At 37.0% G+C, this 25,320-nt stretch overlaps 1 protein-coding gene across 1 annotated transcript; it reads left to right on the forward strand.

The window, feature by feature from the left end:
* Nucleotides 1-1,315: 1,315 nt before the first annotated feature.
* On the forward strand, nucleotides 1,316-14,840 carry LOC130241996 (alpha-2-macroglobulin-like). Its single transcript, XM_056474019.1, has 34 exons — nucleotides 1,316-1,422; nucleotides 1,922-2,102; nucleotides 2,330-2,486; nucleotides 3,596-3,648; nucleotides 3,766-3,786; nucleotides 3,936-4,101; nucleotides 4,199-4,283; nucleotides 4,432-4,546; nucleotides 4,650-4,770; nucleotides 4,881-4,990; nucleotides 5,083-5,253; nucleotides 5,339-5,572; nucleotides 5,689-5,904; nucleotides 5,992-6,141; nucleotides 6,315-6,437; nucleotides 6,587-6,680; nucleotides 7,149-7,275; nucleotides 10,205-10,430; nucleotides 10,501-10,627; nucleotides 10,705-10,826; nucleotides 10,908-10,959; nucleotides 11,307-11,390; nucleotides 11,461-11,637; nucleotides 11,730-11,805; nucleotides 11,888-12,044; nucleotides 12,384-12,458; nucleotides 12,540-12,702; nucleotides 12,786-12,979; nucleotides 13,051-13,263; nucleotides 13,368-13,489; nucleotides 13,587-13,670; nucleotides 13,799-13,883; nucleotides 13,978-14,083; nucleotides 14,177-14,840. Exons 1-34 carry the CDS (start codon nucleotides 1,316-1,318, stop codon nucleotides 14,215-14,217), a joined length of 4,335 nt encoding a protein of 1,444 aa, XP_056329994.1. The 3' UTR covers nucleotides 14,218-14,840.
* Nucleotides 14,841-25,320: the final 10,480 nt, after the last annotated feature.

Below are 25,320 nucleotides of genomic sequence, written 5' to 3' on the forward strand. Positions count from 1 at the left end.
ACAAAGTGTGCGTTATAGAGGAAGGAAAATTGATGAAGAATTTCTGTTGATTGCATAATAAAGACGTATTTATTGGCATATATTTTGCCCACGGACTCTGACTTTACTTGTAAAAAACTTGCTTGCTCTACCAACAATAGCAGCAATTGGAAATCCATTTGCCAAAATGGAAAAATTTATGGAAATGACTAAAACTAAAGATTTTAGTAGTTTTCAGAAATCATGTTCTAAAGTAAGTACGGACGATTTCAGTTGCAAAAAACAATTGTAATAATATTTAATATTGCAAGAAATTAAAATAACCTCTTCATAAATCATCCTTTCAAAATATAATGGTATCAATTTTACTGGCCATGCAATAGATAGAAGCAAAATAAAGAGATACAGTACAATGTTCCAACTCAGTCTCAGCATTACATTATTTTTACAGTGATTAAAGAGATCATATTCAAGACAAGACTGTCTGCATGGAATCTGAACAAAATTTATAGTAAAATCATAGAGAGGTTTATGAATACCTACTCATGTGAAGTCATAAAGGTGAAGGAGGTGACAAAGAAGCTGACAAACTTACTCAGAAAAACGCTGTTTCTGTCAAACATTGTTTACTTCACTAAGTCAGTTTAATTGTGAAAAGATTGATCGAACATGCTTATTTATAGAAGGTTTGCGAAGAAATTTCATGCTCCCTTGTAAAATATTTTGTAGTATTTTCAAAATACAGTATTTTATTTTGATACATAAGTGGCTACTGTAGTTTGTAGTTTATTTTGATACACGTAAATTTGAGGTATTTGGTATTTTATTTTAAAATACATTTTAATGTATTTTTGCACTTCCCAGAATGTGCTTCTGGATGTTTTTATCAGTTGTCTGAGCCCACTATTTGTAGACACAGGGTCAAAGGTTGGTAGCTGTGTTGTTCAATGTACTGTAGCTCAAGAGTGGGAGTATGTTTTCAGGAGATCACATATTTGCTGTGTGATTTTATGTCTTGCATGTTGTTTGACTGAAAATTGCTTGAATGCAAATAAAATGTAATGTTTTTAGATTAAAAGTTAAGACCATTTCAATATGAAGGCAGAAATACATACAGAACTGAATGATTGTTTTATTAAATGTCAAGCTTTTTTCTGTCTTTACTTCATTTCAGTTTTTATTTTATCACACTTTTTACAAGACAACATATGTGAATTTGCGCAAACGTTTAAACTACATTGCCTGGTTGAATCATTAATCAAATGATCAATACAATTTCTTAAAGTCCCTCCTTCAGCAGGACAGTCCCTTTATAAGGGACAGTTCAGCTCATCTCATGGCCTGGACCCTCGTCATCATGGCTCTGAATGTTGGCTGTTGTTGGAAAGGGCTCCTCCTGATCTTTTTCCTCCTCGTCTGTGTCAATGGACAAACAGCAAGGCCGTAAGTTTTTAACACTTTTAATTGAGGAACGCAGTTATTTTGCAGTTATAATACATGTACTATTATTTATAAGTTTCAGTACCAGCAATTTACAATAATTAAAATGTATCGATTTAGATTTCTTTTTCTTTTCTATAGGTATTTGAAAGGAATTTGGTGCCTCTTTTACAGTACTACAGAATATTTAAATAATAACTTTCCTTACAAGTGTCAATTCATGAACATTTCTTTTTTTACTTAACATTAATTTAACATTTTAGTTTTACATTTATCAAAATTATATATATTAAAAAACAGACATTTAAATTTAAAATGAGAATTGAATTTCTGTATTTTTGATAACCAGAAAAGTGATTGCTGGCTTTCAATATACTGTGTCGGACAGCTTTCTCTTGTATTTTTTAAACTCTGCTGTGTTAAGTCTTTGCAGTCTGAAATATTTAAAGTATACATTATAATAGACATTTAATAATTCTGTATGATTATTATCTCTCAACAGATCTTTCATGGTGATGTTTCCTGTAGTGATTGAGTCGGGATCTGAGGCCAAACTTTGTGCAAGTCTTCTGAATCCCAATGAAAGCCTCGTCATGAACATTTACCTGAATCATGGGAGCCAGAGCACATTACTGCTGCAGGAGAAAGCTGAGCAAGAGTTTCACCGCTGCTTTAACTTCAAGGTCTTTTACACAACAAAATGAATTTAACACAACTATAAAAATGTTACAGGCGGTTCATTCCACTGTGGTGACTCCAGATTAATAAAGCGACTAAACCGAAAAGAAAATGATTGAATGAAATTTTTTTTTATAAATCTAATAATTATGTATGTACCCTTACAATGCCTTTTGTTTTTGAGATGCCGCACTTGTAGAGGTTGTAAACACAAGACTTTATTTCTCATCAGGCTCCACTAGCAGAAGCAGAATCAGTGCAGAAAATCAAGGTTGAACTTCAGGGAGAGTCCTTCAAGATGACTGAGGAGAGAAAAGTCATGTTCAAATCTTACGATCCTCTGACCTTTATCCAGACTGATAAACCCATCTATATTCCTGGACAGACTGGTGAGTTGTGAATGTTTCAAAGAATAATCTAAGCATATAGTGAATAAATCTGGTGTCACTGACATCTTACCCTGATATGTAACACATACAGTACATGAAGTAAAGCATGTTATCATTATGCAGTGAGCTGAAGTAACAGTGTAGGTGATCAGGGTCAAAAATACAAATGTTACAAAACCCTGCAGATGGTAAAAGTATGTAGTAAGCAGGTCATTGTATTTATAAACCTGTAAATAAAATAGATAACCAGATAAGTTTGGAAATAGATAAGAACGGGAGTCATTTGCTAATAGTTTTGAAAATATAAGAATCCTAGCAAAGCACCACTTGAACGAGAGCACTTTCAACTCCAGTGCATGCAGTAGTTCAAAATGTCAGTAAGTGTGATAAGCACCAAGGACAGATCCCAAACAGGCACCAAGTCAGGGTGAGAGGGGCAGAACCAACACACATATCAATACGTAAATGGCAAGCTGAAGTCACATACAACTTCAGAGCAGATCATCCGACTTTAGTTGTAGAGAGTTTATTTACTATTAACTTTCTGCTGCAAGTTAATCTGCTGTCCTACATGGCTAGATTAGGGGTGGATAATGTTGATCCTGGACGGCTTCAAACCTGAACAAAATACCTGCCTGGTTCCTGTAGGCCTTGATTAGCTTGTTCAGGTCTATTTGATAGAGATAAACTCTGCATGGATACCAGAACTGTGCATGCGTCATCATGATTATTAGCCGTATCAATGAGGGGAGGAACCCCAGTAGCCAAGATGTTGAAATGTGCTGTGTGCCTGTCTACTTACCTTTAGCTATGGCAGTGGAGAAACTAAATTGTATACACACACAATCAGTGTCTTTTTAAGCATCCATACATTTTGTGATTGATCTATTGTGGTCATGTAGAAGTTTTAACTCTCCAAAAATTCACACTTTATAAGATGTAATTATTGTATTGAGGATGTGTATGTCTTTTACCAGTGGGAATCTCATAATTACGAAATGACGTGACCATCCTGGTATGGCATGTTTACACTTTAACTGCACGTTACTGCAGTAATAACATGCGAAAAAGCTTAAAAGAGATTATAATACTCCTTTCTGTCTCCACAGTTAACTTCAGAGTTGTTACCCTGGATAAAAACTTTGCACCACTTGATCAGCAGGTCTGATGTGCTTTATCTAATACCTTTATCACCCTCATTTGCTCTTGATTTGTTTATTATTGGCTTTGAATCTTTTTACTATTGACAATTATTTAATGACTGTTTACTCTTTTACAGTATAGTTCAGTCGTGCTTGAGGTAAGACCACAATACCTCCTGTACTGTCATAACAAACATACATTTTAAATCCTAGAACACTAGAAATGATATATTTTTCCAATATTAGTCATATTGGTATGTTTTGTTGACCGTGTTACTAAATAGATTGTGTTTTTGGTATTAAACAGGACAGTCGTGATAACAGGATTGCCCAATGGACAAATGTTTCCTCAACAAGGTGGATTTTGCAGCGTTCATATGAACTAAACCCAGAATGTCGTGAAGGCTCATACCAGCTGAAGGCTTTCATTGGGGAAAGGATGATCTCACATTATTTTAAGGTGAAAAAATATGGTGAGTCATAAAAGGGAATAACTGCATTTGACAAATTAATGCAAATATTATGCTATTTTACTATTAATGACTTTGATTTCTGTCCTCTGATTTCTAGTTTTGCCTAAGTTTGAAGTTACAGTAAAAAGACCAAATAAAGTGAGTGTTGATGAAGAGGAATTGTTAATTAAGGTTTGCGCAAAGTGAGTGGTTTATGTCTCTTCTTTATAGTTAAATTGTGTTACTTTGATTGAATTGTTAAGTGCATTCACTGGGGACAGTTATCATAGAATATTATTTATTTTACTTAACCCTGGGTTGTAAATCAGTTGCTTGATTTTCTTTTTACAGATACACGTATGGACAGCCTGTTCCTGGTAAATCATGGGTGAAAGTGTGCCGTAATTATTTGCCCTACATTGATACCATAGATTTCAATCCTTTGTGTTCAGAGGAAACCACTGAGGTATGTTAGCTGAACTGTATCACACACAGTATTTTTCCTCCTATCCATTTAAACCACACTTCAGTTAATGTGCTATATTTATTTTTTTGTTCATTAAAATTAGATAACAAAGACTGGCTGTGCCATCCATAACTTCAGTTTATCAGTCTTTTTGAACTCCACACTAAAGGAGAGACTAATGAATGCTCTTCATGTTGAGGCAGTGGTTACAGAAGAAGGAACAGGTGAGCTGTTGGGTTCGGTCAGACTTTCGTTATTTGAATTTCTTAACTTTTTCATTTTTAATGTTTTATTTTAATATAAATATTTATTTAGCCGTATTTTACTATTACAGAGATCACCATGACAAAATCTGAATCTGTACCTCTCACTTATGAAATTGGCAAAGTCACAGTTATTGACCTGCCCAAAACATATGAACATGGATCAGTCATCGAGGGAAAAGTAAGCCTGAAATCTATTTGTCTCAGTTTAATACCATTAATACACTCAGAATTATTTCAGAATTAACTCCTTAACAATCTTATTTTCAACAGATCAAACTTTCCGATTTTAAAGATGCTCCAATTCCAAACAAAGAGGTTTATCTTTTAGAGGGTGAAAACTGGTCCTCAAAACTGCTCCTAAATCTCACTACAGACAGTGATGGACTGGCCAGCTTCTCTCTTAACACATCTAGTCTTTCTAAAAAAGACATTTCTCTGATTGTAAGAGTTTGTATTCACCTAGTTTTAGTTAATGTTCCCCAAAGGGTTCAGTAGCAACAGTCAACTCATTTCTGATTCTTCCCAGGCAAACGTTTTTCCAGATACCCGTTTTCGTGAGTACAAAACACCTCACTTCTCTAGAGATAAAAAAACAGTTAAGCTCTTCCAGATCGCTGATTCATACTCCTCAACATTAAGTGAACTGATTATAGAGAATATTGAGCAGCCAATAAAGTGTGGCACTGAGATTACAGCCACTGTCAAGTATTATTTTGTTGGAGAGACTGTTAAAGACTTCAATACTGACATTGTCTATATGGTGAGTACATGTGCTAATTCTTAAAGCGATGGCTTATTTATTTATTTATTTATTTTGTTTGCAGCACTAATTGACTGCACTGGTCAGTTTATAACAGTGTCGTCTGTTTGTTTCAGGTTTTGTCCAGAGGAGTGATCATTCATCATGGATATGAGAAGGTTGAAGTGAAGTCTTCTTTTTATGGAGTAGCAAGTGGCACAATGTCCTTCAAACTGTCTGTTGGTGCAGATGTGGCTCCTGTAATGCAGATTCTGGCGTACTGTGTTCTGCCCAGTGAAAATATTGTTGCTGCTAGCAAAAGACTAGACACTGAAAAATGTTTTGGTAATAAGGTATGTATTGCAGCAGGTTAAAATAATCTACTTCATACTGTATTTCTACTGAGTCCTAAAATAAATCCTATTTCACTATCGTCACAGGTTTCTCTGCAGTTTTCTCCTGCTAAAGCAGTTCCTGGTGAGAAAAACACTCTCCAGCTTTCAGCTCAGCCTGGTTCACTGTGTGGCCTCAGTGCTGTAGATCAGAGCATCTTGATCCTGGAGTCAGGAAAACGTCTGGATGCTGACAAGGTGTAGATACTTTACAATGCAGTACTTAAAAAAAGTTTGTCTTCATCATGTGAATCTGCAGTATACTTACATACAGTACTTACATATACTTACATATATGAATTTTATGACAAGTGACATATTTGAATACGTCTGCTATAAACTATTTGTGTGTGAATGTGGTCTCATTGCAGATCTTCAACCTGCTGCCATTTCAGTATGTGTATTATCCTTATAGTGCTGAAGATGAGCAGCCGTGTCTACATGTGAGACCCCGTCGAAATGTGCTGGCAGACATGGTCTATGGAACCTTAAAGGTAACAGGTTGATTACACATGTGACAGTACAGATTAGAATGCTAGATTAAGATTGGGAGAGTAGATACCAAGCAAACTGCAATTGCACAAAAGCCCTTATTTCAGACATTATTCTGTATTTCCATTCAATTTTACTTGTGTTTTGACAGAGTTTGGGGCTGAAAATGGCTTCAAATTTGGCTGTGCGAGTCCCTGATTGTCTGTCATTCAGAGGCTTGACTTATCACAGATTCAGAGATATAGGTACTGTACCTGTACTGTTATTCCTACTTATGATGTAGTGTTTAAATATACTATTGTTAACTATTGTCGAATTTGTCCTCTTTGTATGGTTTTATGGTTACAGTGATGTTTTACTTCTGTTTACATACATAAACACATGCACACACATAAAAAGTAACAGGCAAAGGTTGAAACAGGCAGCAAACAATCGTATATCTAAAAATTCCTAAACAAAGAAAAAAAAAAACAGATGGGAACTTGGAACAAGAAACATGCTCAAAAATGTCCAATTGTTGTGAGGGCACACACACATATACAAACAATCGTGTGCCCTGATATTGCTGTTTGTACTGTTATACTGTTATTTGCACCTGTTATTTCTTTTCTTCATATGCCAGTACTTAAAAAAAAACTTATACAGTTATTTTAACTAGGTTAATTTTTATTGTTATACTTTTTTCATACACTACAAACTAACACTCTTTTTAGTGATGTATGACACCTCTGGTCGAGTGGGTATGGGGTCTTCAATAGAAAGTTCTACTATTGATAATCCGGCAGTGACAATTCGGACGGTCTTTCCAGAAACATGGATCTGGGACCTTGCTGAAGTGGGGTATGTGAAGGATAATCAGTGCATTTGGCATCAACTCATGTCTCTCATGCATCTCTTCAGGTGCCCAGGACAAAAATACCTGGGTGCTTTGCAAATTTTGAATGCAATTGTGTGTTGTTTAATGTTTTATTCAAAACAGGAATAATTGGTCTCTTTTTGAATTTCTACGTGTGTCTGTATAAACAGACTTTGGGAGTGCTTTAGAGGACCAATCACTTCTGAAGATAAGAAAATGGGCCAATGAAATGCCAATTGAATTGGCGGAGCTTAGCTCCACAGCTGAAACTGATGAGCCAATTAGGGCTATATCAGTCGGCTGCTGGAGCCAGCTCATCAGAATTGTTGCTTCAGACCCGATCTGAGACTGAAGAACCCTTCTGCTGAGCTGACTTCCAACAATGAAAAAAGCATTATCCTCACCAGTGCAGGGGAAGACGTTTAGCGGCAGTCGAGCTGGGTTTTCTGTCCCCTTGGCGTTTCGCTGGTGACATGAAAGACCAGTTTTCTGAAAGAGCAGAATTTCCTAAGAAAGCACACGGTCGTGCAGCGCGTCTTTTTAAAGATGTCGTTTCGACCGTGCGTTTCTGGATGCGGTGGTTTTGGGGGTCCAACATGTTGATGCGGTGCTTGCATGGCTTGACTGTTGCGCAACTGAGGTCGCGGTGAGCTCTTTTATTAGGGCAAGTCACCCCTGCTGCTCCCCGCCAAGCGATTAGCACTCGGGCAGGCCTGAGGCTTACAGTGGGGGCTAATCCGTCGCCTTCGGGCCCGCGGACCCCTTGCTCCTCGTCGGTGCGCTCTGTTTCTGCTTCAAGTGCGATCGCTGGTCCATCCTCCGAGTTGGCCGTGCTTTCATTAGATGACACCGGGGACGTGATGTCCATCGCTGCATCGGAGGGCGGGTTGACATGCTTCAATGAAGATCCGGACCCCCTGTCACCCTCCAGGGTTGTCAGTGAGGTTTCGGATCTGGAGTCGGACATGTTAGCCGTGTTATCCCGAGTTGCTTCGGCTGTGGGACTGGAGATGGCTTGTCCCCCAGAACCACGGCCGGACCGCTTAGATGGGTGTTACGTGGGGGTGAAAAAGAAGGCAAAGCCTTCTAGACCCCCTGTCCCCTTCTTCCCGAAGGTACTCAGAGAGCTCACGTAGGCATGAAGGGCCTCTGAGGAGTGTCAGGCTAATGCTTTCCTGTGTAAACGAGCTCCACAGGAAGATAGTGGTCCCACTGAAATGTTTTCAGAGGCTCCTGGGGCATATGGCATACGCAGCCACGGTCACGCCGCTCGGTTTGCTTCATATGAGACCACTTCAGCGTTAGCTTCGCGATCGAGTCCCCAGATGGCACCCATGCCCAGATCTCTGGAACCTCCACGTGTGGTCCATAGATGGAGCGCGGAAGACTTAGGTGACTTACCGCCCGCAGTACTTAACACCCTCACTCAAGCTAGAGCACCCTCTATGAGGCATCCCTACGCCCTAAAGTGGAGTCTATTCTCTGAGTGGTGCGCTTCTCGCCTAGAAGACCCCCGAACTTGCCAGATTAGCATTGTGTTATCCTTCCTTCAGAATAAGCTGGAGCGTAGGCTGTCACCCTCCACACTGAAGGTTTACGTGGCTGTGATCTCCGCTCATCATGACGTGGTGGATGGCAACACGCTCGGGAAGCATGATCTAATCATCTGATTCCTCAGAGGCGCGCAACGATTAAATCCATTCCGCCCCCCTCTCATGCCCTCTAGGGATCTCTCTATAGTCCTGGAGGGTCTACAGAGAGATCCGTTCGAGCCACTCGATTCGGTATCCCTTAGAATTCTGTCATTTAAGACAGCTCTGCTGATCGCATTGGCGTCATTCAAGAGAGTTGGGGATCTGGAGGCATTTTCGGTCAGTGAATTGTGCCTTGAATGCGGGCCGGGTTACTCTCACATTGTCCTGAGACCCCGACCTGGCTATGTGCCCAAGGTTCCTACCACCCCATTTAGAGATCAGGTGGTGAACCTGCAAGCGCTGCCTGCGGAGGAGGCAGACCCAGCCCACTCGCTGCTTTGTCCCGTTCGTGCTTTGCACCTTTACGTGGAACGAACGCAAAATGTAAGATCATGTGAATAGCTCTTTATCTGTTATGGTGGTCGGCAGAAGGGAAGTGCCCTGTCAAAACAGAGGTTGGCCCACTGGTTAGTTGATGCTATTGCCCTCGCTGGGAGCTGAGCGATCGGCTCTTCAGCAGGCAAATTCTGATGAGCTGGCTCCAGCAGCCGACTGATATAGCCCTAATTGGCTCATTAGTCTCAGCTGTGGAGCTAAGCTCCGCCAATTCAATTGGCATTTCAATTGCCCGTTTTCTTATCTTCAGAAGTGATTGGTCGTCTAAAGCACTCCCAAAGTCTGTTTATACAGACACATATCTCCATTCCCTATTCGTGAAACGTGGGTTACGTACGTAACCAGGACGTTTTGCCTCTCACAAATTTGACTAATTCAAGCCTCACAGATGAATGCTTACAAACAAGTTGGCCATTGGATTTAGATCATTATGAAAAATTACTGTAATTTTCAAAATGGCCAAACAGACACAAACAAATTCAGAGAAGTCTGGCTGGGTTAATAGATTAACCTTTATTGTGTTCTCATCTCCCTTTGAGATCCTGTTTGGAAGGAACAATTAAACTTATACTAAACTGACCATAATTATTCAGTGAAGAGCAGAGCATGATTCTCTTGGTTTTTAGTGATTCTCTTAATTGTGTTTTTAACATTAAAAGACAATGTCACTTTGTTCCAATGAATGCACAGATGTACACTACCAAGAGTTCAATTACTTTTGTTCAGATAACTTTAAAAGAACGTCTTTTGCAAATGTTTAACCAAGTGTTGCTTAATAGTTGAGAACGAATCAGTCAGGCGTATTATTATTTTTGCACCACAGAGACTCTGGATCAGCTGAGGTTCCTGTCACAGTTCCTGACACCATCACCTCTTGGGAGACGGAGGCCTTCTGTCTGTCCTCCACAGGTCTGGGATTGGCTCCTCCTGCTCAGCTGACAGTTTTCCAGCCCTTCTTCCTGGAGCTCTCTCTGCCTTACTCCATCATCCGTGGGGAGATCTTTGAGCTCAAGGCCACTGTCTTCAACTATCTGTCCAAGTGCATCATGGTGAGATTTCAGACTCAGCCTGATCCAATCAGATCAAATATTCCACTAATCAAATGTGCTTGATTGACAGGTTAAAGTGAGTCCAGCTCCTTCCTCAGACTACACTCTCAAAGCCTCCTCTGATGATCAGTATTCATCCTGTCTCTGTGCTAATGGAAGAAAAATCTTTAAATGGATCCTCACTCCTTCTGTTCTTGGTGAATTGTCCAGTCTGAATCATTGTTTCTCAGTGTTTCCGTCTGCTGTATCTTCACGTACATGTCTTGTTTTGCAGGAGTGGTGAATATTACAGTCAGTGCAGAGGCAGAGGCGTCCCAGACTATGTGTGATAATGAGATTGTGAGTGTGCCAGAGAGAGGACGCATTGACATCGTCACACGAAGTCTGCTTGTACAGGTCAGTTCACATCAAACAGCTCACAGACATCATTTACCATTGATCGTAATGTTGTTTGTGTTATTATTTTTTATGCTGCAGGCTGAAGGAACTGAAAAGACAGAGACCAACAGCTGGTTACTGTGTCCAAAGGGTGGGTTCTACAAGTCTATAAACAATACCTTATATTAACAATGAGAAAACAGTTTGTTTGAATTTTTTGTTAATGTGAACACAGCTTTTGACACTGTCTAAGCTGTCATGAAAATTAAAATTGAGTTTAGGTACATGTACATCCTCCTTCCAATTATCATTCTTGAGATATGTCTGCAACTTGATAGGACTCCATTATTTTCTCTGTATGTAAAGTGCTTGAATCAAAACAATTTCTAGCTGTGATTGAGTTTTTGTTATTAATGGTATCTGACAGAGTATTCAAATATTAATTTCAAAGTAATACTCTCCTGATGGGTGATATGTGTCTGTTTCTCTGATTCACAGGTGACAGTCTCTCAGAAGAAGTAGATCTGACTCTTCCTAAAGATGTGATAGAGGGATCAGCAAAATCCTCAGTTTCAGTCATTGGTAACATTTACATACAGAAACAGAAACGAGGAGCTTGTGTTTGGATTTCTAAAATGTGTTTGGTTTGCAGGAGACATATTGGGTCGAGCGCTGCAGAATCTTCATGGATTATTACGGATGCCGTACGGCTGTGGAGAACAAAACATGGCTGTTCTTTCTCCTAATATTTACATTCTGCAGTATCTGGAGAACACAAAGCAGCTCACATCAGCCATCCGAGAGAAAGCCAGCAGCTTCCTTAAGAGTGGTGAGACACATCAGTCATGATAAGAAGCTACTGATTTTTTTATTAATGTCAGAAAAAACTGTTATAGCATTAACCCTTATGACACTAAACAGGATACCAGAGACAACTGAACTACATGGATTCTGATGGGGCATACAGCACATTTGGTTATGGTGATGGGAATACATGGTATATATAGTTTCACTCTTTTGTTAAAGCAAAATTAACATCAAGGAAATATTCTAAATAATTAAAACTTCCACACTACCAGGTTGACTGCCTTTGTCCTGAGGTCTTTTGGCAAAGCTCAGAAATACACATTTATTGATCCACAAATTATTCAGAGTGCAAAGGATTGGTTAATACGCAGACGGGATTCAGATGGCTGTTTTATCCAACAGGGAAGACTGTTTAACAACAGAATGAAGGTCTATCTATCTATCTATCTATCTATCTATCTATCTATCTATCTATCTATCTATCTATCTATCTATCTATCTATCTATCTATCTATCTATCTATCTATCTATCTATCTATCTGTCTATCTGTCTATCTGTCTGTCTGTCTGTCTGTCTATCTGTCTATTTATCTATCTATCGCCATAACAAACATCTAGAAACAAATCTAGTAACTAGGAAACTTCGATTTTACTTTTAAACTTTTCTCTTTCAAACATTTATGATTTATTAAGTCAACAAAATGTGTGTCTAAATTAACATAAATGTATTGATTGTGTTGCCTTATGCCAAATTCTTCTCTATCATAGGGTGGAGTGAATGATAAAGTTACAATGACGGCCTACATTACTGCATCACTGCTTGAACTGGAAACTCCAGTCACAGTAAGTTCATCTTCAGGAAACACAGTATAAACTCATAGTAAAATGACACTCGCAGCATCTGTTTGTCTGTTTCTGTCTCAGGATCCTGTCATCACTAAAGGTTTGTCATGCTTGAGCTCCGTCATTGAGGACGTCAAAAACACTTACACCACTGCTCTGCTGGCCTACACTTTCAGTCTGGCTAGAGACACCAACACTCGACAGCAGCTTTTCAACAAACTGGAGGATCTTGCTATTTCAGAGGGTAAGAGATTGCTTTCTGATGACTTTCTGCACTGCACTGTTGCTTTTGTCCTGCTGGTTGAGTTTGTCTTTTGTGTCCTAAAGGTCCTCTTGTCCACTGGTCTCAGTCTGCATCTGCTGATGACTCTGATTCTCTGGATGTGGAGATCAGTTCATATGTGCTGCTAGCTGTTCTCACTGCAGATTCACTCACTACAGCTGATCTGGGCTTTGCTAACAGGATTGTCAGCTGGCTTGTGAAGCAGCAGAATGCCTATGGAGGATTCTCCTCCACACAGGTTCCTCAAATCAAACACATTATTGCTGAATGGCTAAAATTGTCAGATGACTGAACTCATTTCTTTCCCAGGACACAGTGGTGGCTCTTCAGGCTCTGTCTTTGTACGCCACCAAAGTGTTCAGCTCTGACGGCTCCAGCACAGTGACTGTACAGTCAGCAGGAGACTCTCACAGCTTTGATGTCAATCAAGACAACAAGTTACTGTACCAGGAGAAGCAGCTGGCCAATGTGCCAGGAAAATACAGCATTGAAGTCAAGGGCTCAGCCTGTGTGTCTGTGCAGGTCTGCAGTTTCAGCTTCATTTACTCATTTTCTCTCTTGGCATTTTGGGGTTATTCTGCTTAGAGAGTTTTTAAAAATGGGTTTGTTTGTTTTGACTCTCTCAGATGGCTCAGTTCTACAACATTCCCACTCATACTGAAGCTAAAACATTGAGTATTGAAGCCAAGATTGAGGGAGACTGCAAGAAAAGCTTTGGACAAAATCTATTGTTAAATTTCACTGTGACGTAGGAAGAGAAACTTTACTCTATAAGACCTGCTTATGGTTGTGGCTTTAGTTCATTCAACATCAAGTCTGATGCTTCTTGTTTTTGTGTTTTCCAGATATGATGGTCCACAGGCCAAAACTAACATGGTGATTGTGGACATTAAACTCTTATCAGGATTCACAGCTGATACGTCCATGGTGTGTTTGACTGTTAAGGGATTAATTCGATGTATTGATTTACTGTGCATCTAAGACAGAATCTATGGCTGGGCATGTGGTGTTATAAATGCTTTTATTAATCTTTAATTGCTTTTTCTACAAAACACAGCTTAAAACTCAAGCGGCAGTCAGATACCTCACCTGTGGAGCGGATTGATTCCAAAGATAATCATGTCCTTGTGTATCTGAAAGAGGTGAAAGATCACCAATGTTTATATTTTTAAGTCACATTGATTGACTTTAAATTCTTCAATAGTTTAACCTATGACCTTTTTTATCTTCTTGAAGGTTTCAAAAACAGACCCAGTGAATCTCCAGATTGGACTGAATCAGATTATTCAAGTGAAGAATCTTAAGCCAGCTGTTATTAAAGTGTATGATTACTACCAGACAAGTAAGATTTTATGAGTCATTTGTGTTTTTATTACATTATTTAGAAGTATCGGCTAATATTAAACTAATTTCTCTGTATCAACATTTGCCTTAGGTGATCAGTCAGAGATGGAGTACTCGTCCCACTGTAAATGAAGATTCAGGCTTTATTTCTGCAACTTGGATGAAGATGCTGAAAACTGACTAAATGTTTATTGCTACGTTGGTTGCCTCTCAATCAGCACCCTAGCTCCTTGCTTGGTTCACTATACATTGGAACACACAGAGTGTGACATGAAATTGTACTCATACACCATCAAAACTGGAATTGAGATACAACAGCATAACTAATACTTTTTAGATATTATTTTTCTAAGATTTTAAAAGTACAATTTAGCTAAATAATTTGACTGTTTTATATACCAGCAACATTTCAATCATTAAACATTTATACATTTGTGCTTGATTGTTCCTATCCTGTCCAGCTATGTTCATTCATGTAAAAATATGTTGCATTGTGGAACTTTTCAGAGTGTGAACACTTCAATTTGCTTTAAACATTTTGTGATTAGGACAGCACTTAAAATGGCTGACACCCTGATCAGTGCACTGACTACAAAACAAGGTGCTGAGTGAGATGAGCCTTACATTTTTAGAAGTAGTTTTTCTTTATCCTGAGCAAAGTAATTTCCAACTAAGTATCTAAATGTACAACATATGCAAATGCATGTAAACATATCGCTTTAAATGCAAATTATTAAAAGTGTTTACAAAAACAACTTAGAGTACGACTTTTTGTACTTCATTTAAGCATGTAACTGCAAGACTTAATTTAGAAAAGCATAAAGGGCTCACTTTTAAAATCCTAATCAATTATGAAATCTGGTCTCTCAAATGCTCATACTTCCCACTATGTCATTATCATGACACGGAGCAACTCGTGATCTATTGGGGAAGAAGAATAGTGGGAGGAACAAAAAAACTGCTCGTTTGTGTAGTGGTTGTGAAGCTATTCATTCATTTTCTTTTCGGCTTAGTTATTTTATTAATCTGGGGTCGCCACAGCGGAATGAACCACCAACTTATCCAGCTTAAGTTTTACGCAGCGGATGCCCTTCCAGCTGCAACCCATCACTGGGAAACATGCAGTGGGAAACATCGACACTCAGCCTATACAATTCACCTATACCACATGTTTTTGGACTATCTGGGAAAACATAGCACCCGGTTGTGAAGCTATTTAACATTAAAAAAAATTCTACATTTCTATTTTTGATGTTTATTTACTGTAGGTTGTAACATTATATTTTGCTTGTGGAAAAGACAAATACTAAACATGCCGTTTAGTACACTTTGGGGATAAAAATAACGCTCATGACATTAGTAACAAAGTAAAAACATAGTAAAAAGACATTAGTGTCTGTTCATTTCAGGGATTGTATAATGTTGTTCATTTGTGCACATTATTTTCCAAATTGTTTCATATAGAGTCATGTTAAAAGGAAAAAGGGAGATAGCTTAACATGTTTAGCAAAGTTGCCTGTACTGTAGGTTTTATTCAAATTTTGCTCTATAGTCTAGGTAGTTGTAATTAAAATTTTAATAAATCTAGCCAAATGTTTATTAATATTGATTGTTGCTACTGCGATAGGGTGCATGAGGTAAGTGATGGTGATTGACGTCTGCAATGACCAATCAGTGCAGAGTACTCCCCTATTTAGTGCTGAGGGCTGTAGTCTGTTGTAACTTCCGTTTATGGCCGCCCCTGGGTAACTTCCGGTAATAGCAATAGCAATAGCAATGGCAGCACAGTCGAGGAGCAAGGCCTTCCAGGTAAGGTGCAGTTAGCATAGCGGTTTGCTAGTTGTTTAGTGGCTGGGGTGAATGCTGACCCTGTGTTGCATTCCAGCCTGCCTGGTTTGTATGTGTGTGTTTCCGTCAGTGTTTGGACTGTCAGTTTTAGTGTGGTTGGACACTTTATATCATTCGACGGATTTGATATAAGAGCACCTCATTCATGTTTGGTAAGTGTTTTGCATGTGGTTGTAAGTGGGAGTGTTAACCAATGCAATGATTGTAACAGTGTGTGTGTTTGTTATAGATGATTCTCCATTTTCGGGTCGTAAACGTGCCCACATTTCTGTCGCTGCAGTTTAGGAACATTCATGCTACAATCCAGAAGCATTTAATGCTACTTTGTGTGACGCTACTTTCTGAGCGATGCTACTGTCTGAGTGCTGACTGAACTCTAAGTCTTTTTTTTGTACTGTATTTTAAAGTAAATAGGTCCAGGTGCGTTGGCAGACCCGGAGCTGACAATTTTGAGCGGTCCATCAATGATGTGGTGAAATTGTGAGATATATATCCAGCTGCAGAACCGCAGAACCACACGTTTCAGGCACACACGATTTAGGCAAACCATATATGGGAACTAACTAACTCCTTAGAAGCGTTATCGCCACCTACTGAATTTCACAAATATGGCTTCCCATTTCAGTCATTATTATTATATGGTAACTATCATTTTAACATCTCTGCAGTTTCTGAACTCAAATTATGTAAATAAAAATAATTGGTTAGACACTTATGACTTTATTCACATGTCCACATACACAAAGAAAACATAATAGACCGTCTAATTGTAGGATTAAGTGTAATAAACTAATTCAGGATATTAATATTATCATACTTGGTTAAAATAACTTTGTTGTAAAATATAAAAAGCAAACAATAATGTCACATTAAAATGAATTACTATAGTTAATCCTAATATATAATATAGTTATAAACTTATCTTAACTGATTATCTGATTATAAACTACTATCTTTTACTAAACTGTCACAGCTGTTATATATATATATATATATATATATATATATATATATATATATATATATGATTATTTTTAAAAAATTAAATATTAATAGTTAATTTGTCTCTTGCTAAATTTTGGTTTAAAAACAATATTGCTTACTATAAATTACTACAGTATTTATTGTGGGAAATCATAAATGAAAAAGTTATTAGAAAATTAAGCAAATACACACTATTAAATCACTAAAATATTAATAAAGTGTTATACATTTATTACATGTAAAAGATTTTTATTACATAAAGATGTATTATTGCCTATATTAACTTGCTATTATTTCCTTCATTATAAAATGAATCCATTATGTAAATTAAACCTGTCCAATTTAGATCTTTCAGCAAGGCCAGCAAACGAGTATCTGCTATGTTGTCTCTGTCAGATAATAATGACTGATCATCCGTGAAGACTGACAGAAATCTGTTCAGTCTATTATATTGAAGGGCAATCGGAAACAACGCTCCCCATTCGCCCGTCTCGATCGCAATATTTGTGAAATAAAGTTAACACTATTGTTTATTGTGTACATTATTTATTAACCACATATATCAAAATATATCGATGACAATGTCCAAGAAGACGTTAATACCATTACCATCCGTCATAACCATATATGGTTTGCCTAGATTGTGTGTGCCTAAAACGTGTGTGGTTCTGCGGGCCTGCAGCTGGATATTATTGGAAATTGTGTCCATGTTTATTTGCACCAAAGTGTATTTTGTCAATGTTACTTTTTCTGTGCCTGTATAATTAGTGAGTCCATTTCAAGAGACCCTCATCAATGTGTATTGAGTTCTGAATTACTGGTTTCTGTGCTTTGTGTAAAATTACCCGGTTTGAGAGAGAAGCCCCTTTTTACCATTGGTGTGTTTTTTTGTTTTTTTTGTTGGTATTTTCTTTCTTTTTCTTGCAGGAGCTGGGGGTGAAGGATCCTTTTTGGTGGTGGTGCTTCTGTGCCAGTGTGTGCTGTGGGACACTGGATGCATCAGGGTGTGTGACTGGAGTGTGCTGTGGTGTGAAAGTGTATGGTGGATAACTTTCACGGGTGATCACTCTTGTGGGTAGCCCCAGTCCTGTGAGTTAATACCTTCATTTGAGAACATTGATTTGAGAGAATGATATAGAGTATTTTCTTTGTGTGGGTTGAAAGTTAGCCAGTTTAAGTGCCTTTTGTGAGTAAGCCCTCTAGAGCTGATGGGCCATTAGGACCTATTTTGGTGTTTTAAAATTATTGTGAGAACTTTTCTATTAATTGTCTCTTGTGTCTATAAATATAGCGTTTTTGAACTTTTTTCAGTATTGGGTTATGTTTGTAGTTGTGATACCAGAGCAACTACAAAATTTAAATAGGCTATTTTTATATGTTTCAAAAACACTACCTATAACTTACTATAGTATTTTTAATGTGGGAGTGGATGCAATTAAAATATCACTGTTTTTACAAAAAGATAGTCACAATCACGGAATATGAACAGCTCATTACCTAAAGGGGAGTATTTAAAATATAAACCTGTATATTCAACAAATGTTAAAAGAATGACAAAATAAACGGCTTATACAGCAAAAAAGCTTTCAAGAAAGCACATTTGGCTACATTATAAATTAAGTAGCTACAGCAAGATGCTTTTGAGGAACAAGTCATGACAAATGTTTGTTTGACAAAGAAATTCTTGAGGGGTTTATTATATTGACATGCTTATTAGGCCTACATAAACAGCTTTTACTCCAGCCAGACTAAAATAAATAGCCTAAGTCTTTCTCCAGAATAAAAACTATTAGACTGTATGAAATGCTGTTCTTGGTCTATTAAACATGACTTTTGACTTCACATACATATTTGTGTGTGTTTTTGTTTACTACACCTCTTTCACTTCTCATATGAAACCACACAAAGATGAGGCATAATGACTAAGCAGTCTTTTACTCAGTAAGTAAGTCAGTTACTTTTGTATGTATGTATTGGATTGGCTTTCATGGAATAACGCTGCTTAATTACAATAAAAAAAATCACACAAAGTGAAAATCACAACAAAAAGGACTTTAAACTAAGAGAGAAATAAAATATAGCACATGCACATCCTAATGATTTATTAGTAACATTTATATTCGGTCATGTTATGTTTTTACAAAGATGTGTTTTGATTTGTTTGCGTGTAAATCTAAATAAATAACCATATGTAATGCTCTTTATAACTTTTTTTAATTTTTATTTATTATCAACGAAAATACAAAAAAAAAGGGATTTAACAGCCAGGTATAAACCTTAGTAAAAACAAGATTGGTGTAACCAGCTCTATAATATGTGTAAATATGTCAGGATTATAATCTGTATATTAAGACAGAATTTTTTTATTTTCAAACATTTAGTTTAAAACATTCATAATATAAACCGTTTGATATTGTTTGTTTTCTGGTGAAAATATATTTTTGTACTAATCTAGATTTATAGCTTGAGCCAATGAGTGTTTTTCCAAAGTTGATTGGGTTACGTTGGCCAATGAGAGGGGAGCAGAAAAAAGAAAGTGAGAAGATAACGCAGGTGCTCTGGCTTGTTTTCTCAGGGGAAAAGGTAACTAAAACAGAATATAACGAGTTCATCATAGCATAGCGAGGCTAGCGGGATTGCTGTGTCCTCTATTTGTGTTGTGGACCAAAGCTTCATTTTATATCGAAGACGGACGTCTACATTAGGTTACATTCGCGGTGTACCGGGCTGATGTTTGAGCGCCGTTCTACTCCAACGCATTTCCAGGTGACTTTATTTTTCTGTGGTCGGATATTTCCATCATCTTCAGCTGCTGAGATCAACTGAAAGTGTCATCAAGGCATGGATGGTTTCTGCCGCGGGGACCTTTCGATGATCGCTGCATAAGGATTCGTGAGTAGCGTGACTGCCTTTTTCTCGGGAAACAATTGCTTCACATGTGCACCAACCATACTGGGCCCCAACGAATAACACACACAAACGAGTGACGTATATACTTTTTGAGTTATAAAACTGCGACTGTTTGAGACTATTTGTTTGGAAGTGCAATTGAATCTGTTCATTTGAATCGTTCAATAGAACCGAATGACAGTTTGATTCAGGGAAATGTGTTTTGTGCTATATTTTACAGTATGGTTTTGTGTGATTGCTGGAAGACTTGGATTTATTGTTCCTATGTTTGTGTTAAATCCCTATTTTGCACAAGTTGTCTAGGGAAAGTGTGTTAATTGTAAAGTAAACACTGTAAGTGTTATTTTATTGTGAGGTTTAGAACTATAAGCTCTCTTAGACAAAGGAAAAGAGAGACTATTTTATTTGGGTAACGGTTTTAATTTTACACCACTGTTTCTTTTCTATTGCCTTATTTTGTTTGTTTTCCATAAAACAATTGAGTTTTATTCTTATAGTATTTATTTACATCTTATAGTTTTTAATAAATACTTTATTAATCTAAAACAGATTTGCTGGAATGTTTATACTCTTCAGTATAAAGTCACATTTTGGAAGCACCGGTAATTTCTTTTAGAGCTTTTTTTTTTGTTTTACTGCAACCGTACTTTAAAATTCAGTATATTTCTCCATCAAAGAACTGAGATACCAGGTTCCTGGGCGCTATTAAACCTCTAGAGGTGTCAAAAGAGGGTTACATAGAGAATGAAGTGTAGTTTGTCCGTCTCATTCAATAAGCATTCAGCTCTGTCGTCAGCCAGTCGTTTCCCATCATGCTTTTGATGAGCGCAGTCTTTGGAGAGCAACTGCTGCCGACTGCTCAATCCGAGGTACCCGCCTAGCCGTCGCGAGAGTTTTTTGGTGCACGTCAGCGTGACATCAGAGCGAGGGGAATGCAACTTGGACACATTTCTAAACCGGCATGCATCTTGCGGTGATCGATTCTGCGCAGATTTTGGCCATCTCAAACGAGCCTATTAACATCTTATGACGTTGTGTGGCTGCTGGCAATAACTAAATGCACTACAGAATGTTACGTTTACACATCCACAAAATGTAAATGCATCAGCATTTTACAGTGTAATGCTCTTGAGTTCTTTTAAAAGGGCTACATTTTACTCATAATTTAAGTAATGTTTACTTTTACAGATACTTTTACTCTACTTGCACTACATTTTAGGCAAGAAATGGTACTTTTACTTAAGTATGATTTTTCAGTACTCTTTCCACACAACAGTTTGTTGGTAAAAGCCTCTAAACGCCACTTGCCTTTGACAGCAAAAGCCGAGACCCAATCAGAAGGCGCGAATCAAATCGTATGTTTTCAATGTAGCAGCACGCGGATACGCCGGCTTTATAAGGAGAGTTTTTTTCCGCTTTCGATTTTAAAAGATGGAGTTTGATGAACTGGATGAGCCTGTCCGACTGTCAGTGAATGACAAATGAAAACGTCCCTTACCTCAAAACTTTGTGCATTATAAGAAAAAGAAAACACAATGTACAGTCGGAAGTGTAAGTTGCATTCATAACGTTTGTTTGAGCAGTGACGCTACTTTGAATGAGTCTGGTTTACTGTACATTAAACGGCAACTGTGTTTCACAAAAGACGAAGTTAAGATGCTGTTCTTTTATCCCACATGGATGCTATGAAGATAAACAAGAGATGAAAAAGACACAAGGACTGTGAGTATGGTGAGAATGAATGAATGACAGCTTCTAAAATTGTCTGAGAGACATCCCCTTTTTGCCCAGTAGGCCTACCTTGTGTTTTTTTTTTTTTTTTTTTTTTTTTTTTTTGCTAATGTAAGCTATTTTTTAAAAAGATAAATATAAAGTATAAAACTATACATTATTTATATTTCTTCATATTACCTATGCGTGGGGCCAGATGGAATCTGCGGACGTTTTTTGCTATTTCTGCTGAGAATTTTGGTAAAAAATATGCAGATTTCTGCGGAATTATTTGGGAGTATCATAACTAAAACCTTAATATGTGAAATAAAAATATTTATCTTAACTTTTATTTAATGTTTAAAATGCAAATCCAATTAGGTTCACTTTATTTGGTAAACAAAACAAGTCTGTCATATAATATATCTACTAAAAGACAGAAAATATTACTGTACAAACTGCATTGTACATAAATCAGATGAACATTTTCATATTACTCAATAATATTACTATAATTAATTTAAAAGCTGAATAAATATAGATTTACTTACATTTACTCAAGTAAATAAACAGAATCAATGATGGGCTAAAAATCTGCGGAAATTGTAGAAAATTTTGTGGGCCTACCTATACGCCTGATAATCTTTTTATATTAAGCTTTTTGTATTAATGGACAGCGCACAGATAATGATGTTTCACAATGTTTTTACACTACGTTTTTTTTATTTTTTATCTGAGAGGCTTAGTTTACAATGTTTGCAATGTTTACATTGCTCTACTTACATTAAATCTAAATCCTAAAAATCAGAAAAGACAAAAGATTAAGATTTAATTAATGTCAGTTTTAATATTACTGATTTTTAATGTTACCTTCTGCTTTGTCCCTGGTTTATCAGGGGTTACCACAGCGGAATGACCTGCCACTTGACAGATTTATATATTTTTAATTTAAGGTGTTTAAAGTTTGGTAAAATAATTTCTAATTGCATCTTTAGTGATTTTAACTAGTTACACTGTTTTGTCTCAATAGGTGGATTTAGAGGTTTTTGCAAAAAAGCACATGTGGATTTAACTGGTTTTAACACAAACAAAAAATCTAACTCTGGTTAAAAACCAAAGAATTGTCTAAAGTGAATTTTTAAAAAAATTATTATTATTATTATTATTTTACTAGCTAATAACCTTATCATTACATTTAAAAATTAAACTTCTGAATCTAATCAGTGGAGCCTAATCAGAGGAGGATAGAAAATGCTCGTTTACAAAAAAAAAGGTCTGATGAATTTAGAGGGTTTTGCAGTATTCATATATATACTTTCCCACTCTTTGTTATCGCTTTACAAAAAAGAATGATATTAAGAAAAAAAATTGCCAGTAAAGTCATTTGTTACCCAAACTGCATTCTGCTGTCTTACATGATCTGTTAAACTTTTAAGTTTCAATTGATTGGGACACAATAATAATCATCATTATTATTATTATTATTATTATTATGCCTTTTAATTAATTGTAGTATTTTCATAGCTATTTAAACCACCCCTTCAATATGTACAACAAGAAGCAAAAAGTAGGAGATTTATTATACTATGGGAAAGAATGTCTGAGTGCATCAATTACATCAGGTTTCCACTTTTTTTGTGTGCTAGAAAATTAAAATATTCTAGTCCTTCTATGAATTGTTAGTCATTGATATGCCCCCCGCCAATTTAAGTTTCAGACCTCTGCTGTAAGGGATATTACTGTAGTCCATTCAGTGTTGTTTAACAACACTGATTGCTCAGTTGACAAATGCCAATAGAGAAAATGGCCTATTTATTGTGTGCCATTGTAAAGACTGTTTGTTCAATAATACAACAACAATAAAATATTAATAAATATCTACTCTAGCATTTAATATTATTGAATACTAATAACTTATTTGAAATATAAAGACAGAAATTTCTGTAACTAGAGATGTATAAAGTATTAGAGACCCAGACTTAAGTAAAAGTACAAGTGCTCTATCAAAAAGTGACTTAGAAGTAGAAGTGCTCTTTAAGCACCATACTTAAGTGGAAGTACTAAAGTTTTCAACATTCAAGTAGTTTATTTCAAAATGTACTACTCAAGTACTGAAAGTAAAAGTAAGTATTGTGTAATGTAGTTATTAAAGAAAGCAATCAAAAGACATATTTTTTTCTATTTTAAATGTTTTTTTTGGGGGGCACATGATAAAGCAGAATGAAAAGAAACATGGCTTACGATACTGTTTTTCTCTTGCGCTTGAACCACAGATCTGACAGATTATAACAGCTTTAACACACACATTTCAACGTTGTGTGTCACAAAAACACTCTGTAATCCACTTAAAACGCTATTGAAACCCATTTTCAGATTGCAAATTACTGGTTGTAAACACTGTAAACGGAAGTTCTAAACATTCTACCGGAAGACGCTGGTCACTTTGGCGCCCCCATGCAGTAGCCAAGAAAAAGGTCTATAATTGTAACGAGTAGGGGTGTGAATCTACACTGGTCTCACAGTTTGGTTCGGTTACGATTATCATGCCATCGATTCAGTTCAATTTGATATCTCTGTGCATTGACGATGCTTTCCAAACATAATTAGGTTTTTTCTTCACAACACAAGAATTTTTTAAATCAAAATCTATAAATATATTTATCTATTATTTGTAATACAATTCTGTTCTTTAATACAGCAGTAACATATATGAACTGTACCCTTAATTTGACCTGGGCAAAGAAAACACTCTTTTAGAATGCATCAAACAAAACTCCAATATATGCACAGAAGACAGCATGAGCAATTATAGCTAATAAAGTCATGTAAATATTATCCCGCTTGCTTTTTGAGCGCTGACAGGCGAGGTCTCTATGATTGGTTATTGTCTTCACCAGCTTACCAGAAACGGCTGCTATTGGCTTTAGAAATGAAAGCGCTGTTCACCGATGGTTACTGTCTGTATGCGCATAATACGCGGTTATCACAGGTAAACCGTAGACACATGGGAGATAACTTGCACCTCAGGCACGCTCGTGTCTGGATCCACAAGTATCGCTTTAACAGCCAAGAGGAGAGGAAAAGTTACCTCACAAACAGGCCAGTGCAGCGGGTCAAATGTCCAAAGTCTGTGAGAGAGAGGTAAAGATGGAGTTTTACAGCATTTCTCCGTAGTAGTGAAATAGCGGCTCGTGTGCTGTGCTGCCTTCATTGTAGTAAGAGCCTCCTTCGCCATAGTATTGCGACATCGCGCATCGGATATAAATGATGTCAGTACGTAGTTACCAATTATGATCTATTACTGAACTGATATCAATAAATTTGACACCCCTAGTAACATGTAACGATGCAGCACATAAAAAATCTAGCAGAGTAAAAGTATTAAACTCATCGAAAATATGTACTTAAGTAAAAATGGAAGTAGGAGAAAAAAAACAATACTCCAGTAGAATACAGATACAGCCTTTCAGTAGTTAAGTACAGTTCGTTGCTATATATCTCTGTCTATAAAACTGAATGTCTCTTTGGATCATAAAATAATTATTCCATATAATCTGAGGAATAAGCAAGTGTCTTTTTAAATATACATTTAATATCACAGATTCGGGTAATTGCTCCTGGTTCGAAAATATTTGACTGTGTTGTTAGAGAACCTACAAATGAAAACATCAGCTACCGTAACTCGCCCACTCACTTTGAGTGGGTGTAATATGTGATTTTGGATGTTAGTTATCAGAGCCCAATATTTGTTTTGGTCAAAGGTCAGTAGCTGTGTATTTCTAT

Source organism: Danio aesculapii, chromosome 15 (assembly GCF_903798145.1).
Source record: "Danio aesculapii chromosome 15, fDanAes4.1, whole genome shotgun sequence".
In the NCBI taxonomy this organism is placed as follows: Eukaryota; Metazoa; Chordata; class Actinopteri; order Cypriniformes; family Danionidae; genus Danio; species Danio aesculapii.

What these genes read in the sequence shown, in the direction of transcription:
- LOC130241996 (XM_056474019.1), top strand. Translation starts at nt 1,316, where the DNA reads ATGGCCTGGACCCTCGTCATCATGGCTCTGAATGTTGGCTGTTGTTGG. An exon ending in TGGGACCTTGCTGAAGTGGG is followed by an intron (nt 7,276 to 10,204) that starts GTATGTGAAGGA and finishes TTTGCACCACAG; the next exon opens with AGACTCTGGATCAGCTGAGG. An exon ending in ATCCTCAGTTTCAGTCATTG is followed by an intron (nt 11,391 to 11,460) that starts GTAACATTTACA and finishes TTTGGTTTGCAG; the next exon opens with GAGACATATTGGGTCGAGCG.